We start from the raw sequence: 8641 nt of genomic DNA on the forward strand, positions 1-8641 counted from the left end.
GTAAGTCAAAGATGGAGTCTCTCGCATCATTTTTGCCTTCCCAATGAACGCTTCCTGTCCCTCCCTTCATAGCACCTCCCGGCTCCTTCAACTTGAGCCCGCCCGGAGGAGGCGCCGGGGTGTCGTCCTCGCACCGTAAAAGGCGTACGCTGGTCGCCCCGGAGATGAACCTGTCCCTGGATAAAAGCGAAGGTTCTCTGCTCTCTGACGACTACCTGGACACGCCCGATGACCTGGACATTAACGTGGATGACATGGACACGCCGGATGAGACCGACTCCTTGGAGTTCATCACCAATGGCAACGACCTGGAATGGGAAGGTATCGGACGTCCCTCCATACCAGGGTTTGGCCTTCGAGGTCTTACGCGGCGATACTTGCCACTGTGTCGATACAGATGATGCCCCCGTGGCCTCCGCCAAAGCAGGTCCCGCCGGCCGTTCAGCGGACTTGGACGAGGAGGGAAATGCCAACAACACCCGCCTGTGGAGGACGGTGATCATTGGGGAACAGGAGCACCGGATCGACATGCAGATCATCCGACCGTACCAGAGAGTCATCACACACGGAGGTCGGTCACGCTTTCATTGCATGGAGTTATGATATTGTCGGGACCCTCCGTTTTAGAAGGGGAGAGTCCACCTAGACCACAGGTTAAAGTTAAAGTTAAAGTAGCAATGATTGTCACACACACACGAGGTGTGGCGAAATTATGGGTTAAGTCTCTCACAAAAAAAGGCAAAAAAACCCAGACTTCTGCAAAAGTGATAGCTCTATCCTGGAGGAGAGACTCCATGTCTATCTTCACGTCAACTTCTAAGTTACAACATATAAGTTAAAGTTAAAGTAGCAATGATTGTCACACACACACGAGGTGTGGCGAAATTACGGGTTAACTCTCTCACAAAAAAAGGCAAAAAAAACCCAGACTTCTGCAAAAGTGATAGCTCTATCCTGGAGGAGAGACTCCATGTCTATCTTCACGTCAACTTCTAAGTTACAACACATAAAGTAGCAATGATAGTCACACACACACTAGGTGTGGCGAAATTATTCTCTGCATTTGACCCATCACCCTTGATCACCCCCTGGGAGGTGAGGGGAGCAGTGAGCAGCAGCGGCGGCGGCGCCCGGGAATAATTTTTGGTGATTTAACCCCCAATTCCAACCCTTGATGCTGAGTGCCAAGCAGGGAGGTAATGGCTCCCATTTTTATAGTCTTTGCTATGACTCGGCCGGGGTCGGCTGTCAACAGAGGAGAACAAATGCTTTATTTAAATACATTTATTATTTATAAAACAAGTTCGAGTATCATTGGAAAATTGGCGTGCTGCCCGCCTTGGCACGCATATATGTGTCCTCTTTTTGGGATTTCACAATATGGTCAACCTACTCTAAAAACATCCAGAACGTGCTAACAATACTCCATTTACAAGTCGTGACCTGAAAATAAAGCAAATATGAGTGATATTGGTATTATAAGTGCCGATGCAGACGGACTATTTCGGCGCCGCATTGATAGCACCGGGCTAATGCTAGCTTACGCTGCTACTGTTGCTTCTGCTGCATCCCGAACTTGCTAAGAGTAAATTCTAGATTATAATTCGTGCACCTCTCATCCGGTAGTAGACAAATATGCCATGGACCGACTTTCACAACAAAAAAAAAAAGACACAAATACTTTTTTGTTAACCCTTCGTGAGGATTGCAATTGATTCTTCATCTAAACGGAATTATTTGAGCGTCACGTCAGTCGGCATCCCAGCGAGAGTGGAAATATAACAGTAAGTGTTTGTTTTGTTCTGGTTTAAAATGGTTAGTTTGCATGTTGAGCGGATGCTATAGTGTTACAATAAAGCTGCATCCGGTTAGCAGTCGGCTTGTAAAACTAATACCTCATCCTCTTTGTGCTCGGGCTCAAAAAAAGTCCTGGATCATAATTTTTCCCAAAGTAATCGTGGTTGGCTCTCACAAAGTCTGCTTGATTCGCATTGTTGTTGACGGGGAAGGGATCTGTGGTTCCTAAAGCTACGTCATGCGATCACGTGACTGCTTCCTCATTTCTCAAAATGGCTCAAGAATCTCCGTGAGATGTATCCTATTTTGATCATATCTATTTATTCGCAAACTTTGGAAGTCTTTTGGTGTCATAAATCAGGTATATAGCTTCAACATGATGCTATAGTGTTACAATAAATCTACATCTGGTTAGCAGTCGGCTTCTAAAACTAATACCTCATCCTCTTTGTACTCGGGCTCAAAAAGGGTCCTGAATCATAATTTTTCCCAAAGTAATCGTGGTTGGCTCTCACAAAGTCTGCTTGATTCGCATTGTTGTTGATGGGGAAGGGATCTGTGGTTCCTAAAGCTACGTCATGCGATCACGTGACTGCTTCATCATTATCTCTCCAAATGTCTCGAAAATCTCCGTGACATTGATCCTATTTTGATCATATCTATTTATTCGCAAACTTTGGAAGTCTTTTGGTGTCATTGTCAGGTTCAAACACCGAACTATCTATTACACAAGACAAGAAGAAGGAATCAAGCAGAGACAGAGTTGAATTTTACTCATGAGGAGAGACGTATTGGGCTGTACACTCAGTTACAATTTCCCCCTACGCTCTAAGGTACAGTCCCCCGTGCTCCTCTATTTATTTGGGAGGTCCCTAGTTAACATCACTGAGGCTGCAAGCAGCCCCCAGTTAGACACAATACATGATTATTCAGAATGGAAATGTGCTGACACCCGTGATCTCGCCCTGTCTCTGTCATGTCCGTGCCGAGGTACTCGATGTCCGTCCTTGGCTGTCAGCAGGCGGGGTCTGGAACCAAACTGCTGAGAAGAGAAAACTCGCAAAGCAAGACCACAAGTTGTGTCTCTGCACAGATAGAAAAGTACAACTTCAGCACAATTGATAATAACTATAGCAACGGCCTTTAAGCATAAGAGTTGTGTGATAACTTATACATAATTATTCTAACAGTCATAAATCTGATGCATAGCTTCAACTTGTTTTTGCATTCTACTTCTACTTAAAAGGTGGAAAATATTCCTCGAACAATCCAATCCAAACCCTCTCCTCAGGTTATTTTGGCGAGGGCCTCAACGCCATCATCGTGTTCTCCGCCTGCTACCTGCCCGACAGCAACATCCCAGACTACCACTACATCATGGAAAACCTCTTCCTGTGAGTCCACCAGGTCCTCCCGTCAATGTCCCCCCCCCCCCAGCACAACACTCCCCTTGCCCCCCCAGGTACGTGGTGAGCAGTCTGGAGATGCTGGTGGCCGAGGACTACCTGATTATCTACATGAACGGAGCCACGCCCAGGAGTAAGATGCCCGGGATTAGCTGGCTCAAGAAATGCTACCAGATGATCGACAGAAGGTAAGGATGTTCGAAGAATGTGGCATCCTGTCTACGGACGATTGTTGGTTCTCGTCAGCATGCACGTACCATTAAATCAAACTTTTTCCACTGAGGGCCACACACTAAAAAATAAAAGCATGCTGGGGACAAGTTGATATTCTTCATTTTCAAGACCAATACAATATTTATTGTAACCATTAGGCTGCCCTCGACATTAAAGGTCCCAGGCAGCGCCGGCCCGTGGCATAGGCCGTATAGGCAAATGCTAAGGGCGCCGTCCATCAGGGGGCGCCACGCCAGTGCCACAAATGTTGGAGAAAAAAAATAAAAATAAATAAAAGTTGGTACTATTATTTCTAAATACAAAAAATAATCCCACGTTAATTAAAATGCAAAGTAAAGCCTATTTAATAGAGATATTATTTGTTACAACATTACGGTGCGCCCCCTCCCTTCCCGTATCATGACTCTTTTTGGACTCACCACGTCAAAAAATCAACACAAGATTTCAAAACGGCCAAAACTGTCAGGTGCCCAGGGAAGAAAAAAGAGAAAAGAAGAGGAGAAACGAGAAAAAGACAAAGGTAGCAGGTAGGTAACGTTAGCCTACATGAAATTATTTGTCTGTTACAGAATGTGATAGTAACCTGGCTTTTTAGCATTAAGCTAATGCTACATGATTCGGCAATTGCTATTTAATAAATAGCTAGTTCTGTTTTAACGTCGGGTTAATATTGTGGAGGGAGCTAAATTGTTATGGAAAATAATAATGTAACGTTAGGTAATTACAGTACTCCCACCTTACATTCCTCAGGGACATTTGTATTAGATCTTTTAAGCAGGTGTTTTTTGTTTACATTGTTATTGACTTCTGGTTAGCTAATGTTTTCCCTGCAGGTAATAGTCACTTTTCCACCCCTTTATATATTAGGTATAGTTGTAAGCCTAGTTGTTAAAGTGCACATCATTAATGTTAATTAAGCAATATCACATGAGAGGAAATGCTGTTTTTTAATTTGAGCACTGCTGTGATTCAGTTAAAGATAATCATAACATAACATTCTCATGTAATATGTTAATTTGCTTTCTTTAAGTAAAAAAAAAGGTCAAAGACAAAGCTATTCGTTTTTTTGTGAGTATATACACTTCACTGCCGATGTGGGGGGGGGGGGGGGGGGGGGTGCGGCGCCACCTAAAATCTTGCCTAGGGCGCCAGATTGGTTAGGGCCATGCCTGGTCCCAGGGACCCGAAAGGGTCTCAGCCATTGAAGTGTTGAAAACTAAGTCTTATGTTATAATAAAACTTTATGACTTAGGTGCCGTATTGGGCTAAAAAATTTGGTATATACAGTATGTATGTTAGGACACAGAGGCTATTTCATCCCTACAAGCCTGTTTCGGAGGTTTCCCTGCTCTTCGGGGGAGTTCTCTTCAGAAGAGCAGGGAAACCTGCCAAACAGGCTTGTAGGGATGAAATAGCCTCCGTGTTTTTTCCTGACCTAACGTACATTGCGCTCTACCCTGGTATTGAGCACTGTGTAACACAGTGTTTTTCGACCTTTTCTGAGCCAAGGCACATTTTTTGCGTTGAAAAAATGCGGAGGCACACCACCAGCAGAAATCACTCAAAAACAAAACTCAGTTGACAGTAAAAAGTCGTTGTCGCAATTGTTGGATATGACTTTAAAGCATAACCAAGCATGCATCAATATAGCTCTTGTCTCAAAGTAGGTGTACTGTCACCACCTGTCACATCACACCCTGACTTATTTGGACTTTTTGGCTGTTTTCCTGTGTGTAGTGTTTTACTTCTTGTCTTGTGCTCCTATTTTAGTGGCTTTTCCTGTTTTGTTGGTATTTTCCTGTAGCAGTTTCATGTCTTCCTTTGAGCGATATCTCCCGTATCTACTTTGTTTTAGCAATCAAGAATATATTTGGGTTGTTTTCATCCTTCTTTGTGGGGACATTGTTGATCGTCATGTCATGTTCGGATGTACATTGTGGACGCCGTCTTTGCTCCACAGTAAGTTTTTGCTGTCGTCCAGCATTCTGTTTTTGTAGACTTTGTAGCCAGTTCAGTTTTAGTTTCGTTCTGCATAGCCTTCCCTAAGCTTCAATGCCTTTTCTTAGGGGCACTCACCTTTTGTTTATTTTTGGTTTAAGCATTAGACACCTTTTTACCGGCACCCTGCCTCCCGCTGTTTCCCACATCTACAAAGCAATTAGCTACCGGCCGCCACCTACTGATATGGAAGAGTATTACACGGTTACTCTGCCGAGCTCTAGACAGCACCAACACTCAACAACAACACATCATTTGCAGACTATAATTACTGCTTTGCAAAAAATATTTTTAACCCAAATAGGTGAAACTAGATCATCTCCCACAGCACACCAGACTGTATCTCACACACTAGTGTGCCGCGGCACAGTGGTTGAAAAACACTGGTATAATGGATAAACCACAGTAACCTCGACTATATATATATATATATATATATATATATATATATATATGTATATATATATATATATGTATATATATATATATATATATATATATATATATATATATATATATATATATATATATATATATATATATATATATATATATATATATAAATCCCCTGAAGAGCAGAGAAACCTGTGAAACAGGCTTGTAGGGATGATATAGCCTCTGTGTTTTTTCCTGACCTAACGAATATATATATATATATATATATATATATATATATATATATATATATATATATATATATATATATATATATATATATATATATATATATATATATATATATATATATATATATATATGTGTGTGTGTGCGTGTACATATTATATTAATATATTGGTTTTATAAATAAAAATATTGGATATTAAGAGTCTGTGAAAGTTCGACTTCTACCTGGTTTAACTTTGTGACAACCTCCTTAAAGTTTTGTATTCAATCAACTAAAATACGCCAAACATGGATAAGCTGCCAGTTTTTTTTACCATAATGAAATATGGTAGCATAAAATCATCAACCGTGGATTTTACAGTAAAAAAAACTAAACTGACAGCTCAGTCGACAGAATTTTACTGTAATAAAACAAACATTGGTCGTTTTTTTTCCAACTTATAGTAATATGCTGTAAAAAAACCTCCCTGAATTTTACAATAAAATCTAATGGTCATTTTTTTTAGTGTACAATTTTAAGGGATAACTTTATTCGAAATCATAAATTACGCAGATATTGAAGTATTTATTTGGATTTCGAGCAAAGTTAGATAATATAATATGTGTTGCAATAATGGACACTATTTTTTCTCCTGTCAAACTAGAAAAAAAACAACTTAATACCTTTAGTAAGAAAATAAAGTAAAGAAAGAAAATATAAGTTATTTTAGTGACACATATTATTTCCAGGCTTTTGCGGGCCATATAAAATGACGACCTTGAGTTTGACACCTGTGATTTACAGCATGTATATAAAACCCTAATGGAGGATGTTTTTAAGGTCTTTTATAGGCAGAATAGAGATTGTAAGCGGACTTTTGAGCCCATTTATTTACAATTTAGAATGCATTAAAAAAACAAAAGATATGTTTTTCTTGTCTAACATAAGGATTGGCAACGATGGGCAAAATTCCCCAAAAAAGTGCAGTTACCCTTTAGGGCGGGCAAGGTTGCATTCAATAACCCCCGTAATTATGAGCATCTGCATTACAACACAAGCAAGTCATTTTTTTTGCATGTTCTGTACAACTATTTTGTTTCTTATTTTTGAATGCAGTACTTTACTTATCATTGAATGTATATAATATAAATATTTCCTCTACTAGTCTGTTCAACTTGAAGCTCGCATAATTCCATAAAAAATCAGAGGGTATTTTTTTAAATTTTTGTTCTACAAACATGTGCATGTTTTTTCATGTTTTTAAGTATACCGATTTAAGCACCGGAGCAGTTTAAAGAGTTGAAATGTGGAGGATACGTGTGTGTGTGTGTGTGTGTGTGTGTGTGTGCACATGTACTGAGTGTGTGTTGTGTTCCCAGACTGAGGAAGAACTTGAAGTCGTTGGTCATCGCCCACCCCACTTGGTTCATACGCACTGTCCTGGCAATATCACGGCCCTTCATCAGGTGAGACGTGCACCCGAAAGTACAAACCTAATACATCCAGGATAAATATACAACACACACACACACACACACACACATACCCCACACCCCCATCCAACGCTCTTGACGCTTGAATCCCTTAGGGGCGATGGATGTCTGACTAGCGCATGGGTCGGCAACCCAAAATGTTGAAAGAGCCATATTGGACCAAAAATACAAAAACAAATCTGTCTGGAGCCGCAACAAATTAGAAGCCATATTACATGTGTCATGAGATATACATTTAATTAAGAGGACTTAAAGGAAACTAAATGACCTCAAATATAGCTACAAATGAGGCATAATGATGCAATATGTACATATCGCTAGCCTAAATAGCATGTTAGCATCGATTAGCTTGCAGTCATGCAGTGACCAAATATGTCTGATTAGCACTCCACACAAGTCAATAACATCAACAAAACTCACCTTTCATGCACAACCTTAAAAGTTTGGTGGACAAAATGAGACAGAAAAAGAAGTGGCATAAAACACGTCCTAGAAAGTCGGACAATGTTGTACATGTAAACAAACTATACGGTGAGTTCAAGGACCGCCAAAATTAGTAGGACAAAACGGCGCTCGCCAAATACTCGAATCAGTGAAGCATGTTTAATATAAACAGTGTGATTTGTAACAATTAGGGAGGTTTGTGTCATGTTTGTCCTCCTACACAAACCATACTAAAACAAAAAAATAGATTTTTTTCCCCCTCATCTTTTTCCATTCTTCATACATTTTTGAAAAATCTCCAGAGAGCCACTAGGGCGGCGCTATAGAGCCGCATGCGGCTATAGAGCCGCATGCGGCTCTCGAGCCGCGGGTTGCCGACCCCTGGACTAGCGCTTATACAGCTGCAGCCGGCCCCCGTAGCTCCCACTCCCTTCCCTCTGTTGCAAGTTTTGTTGATTCTATGTAACTTGTTTATGTGTGCTATGGCTATGAGTTTTTTTCCCCTTGGCCTCAGTCTGGACCCCCTCCCTGGAGTCCAGCCTTTGACTGAATATTTTTTTACTACCCCCCCCCCCCCCCCCCCACCCCTCCTTCCCAACGTTGACCTGTTTGCAATACAATCAGCAAGATAGGATGGAGCTAGACTGTGAATGGGATCTCAATTT

The 8641-nt window shown here is 41.0% G+C and overlaps 1 protein-coding gene across 3 annotated transcripts in view; it reads left to right on the forward strand.

Annotated features, from left to right (window-relative positions):
* Positions 1 to 8641, forward strand: part of atcaya (ATCAY kinesin light chain interacting caytaxin a) — a 38271-nt gene that overhangs the window by 19708 nt on the left and 9922 nt on the right. For all 3 annotated transcript variants that reach the window (XM_062027458.1, XM_062027460.1, XM_062027461.1), the window contains 5 exons: positions 73 to 321; positions 398 to 571; positions 3089 to 3191; positions 3260 to 3391; positions 7419 to 7505. In XM_062027458.1, the coding sequence (XP_061883442.1) occupies positions 73 to 321; positions 398 to 571; positions 3089 to 3191; positions 3260 to 3391; positions 7419 to 7505 (745 nt within the window). The remainder of the gene's footprint in view (positions 1 to 72; positions 322 to 397; positions 572 to 3088; positions 3192 to 3259; positions 3392 to 7418; positions 7506 to 8641) is intronic.

The sequence above is a fragment of the Entelurus aequoreus genome, linkage group LG19 (genome assembly GCF_033978785.1).
Source record: "Entelurus aequoreus isolate RoL-2023_Sb linkage group LG19, RoL_Eaeq_v1.1, whole genome shotgun sequence".
NCBI classification, from domain to species: Eukaryota; Metazoa; Chordata; class Actinopteri; order Syngnathiformes; family Syngnathidae; genus Entelurus; species Entelurus aequoreus.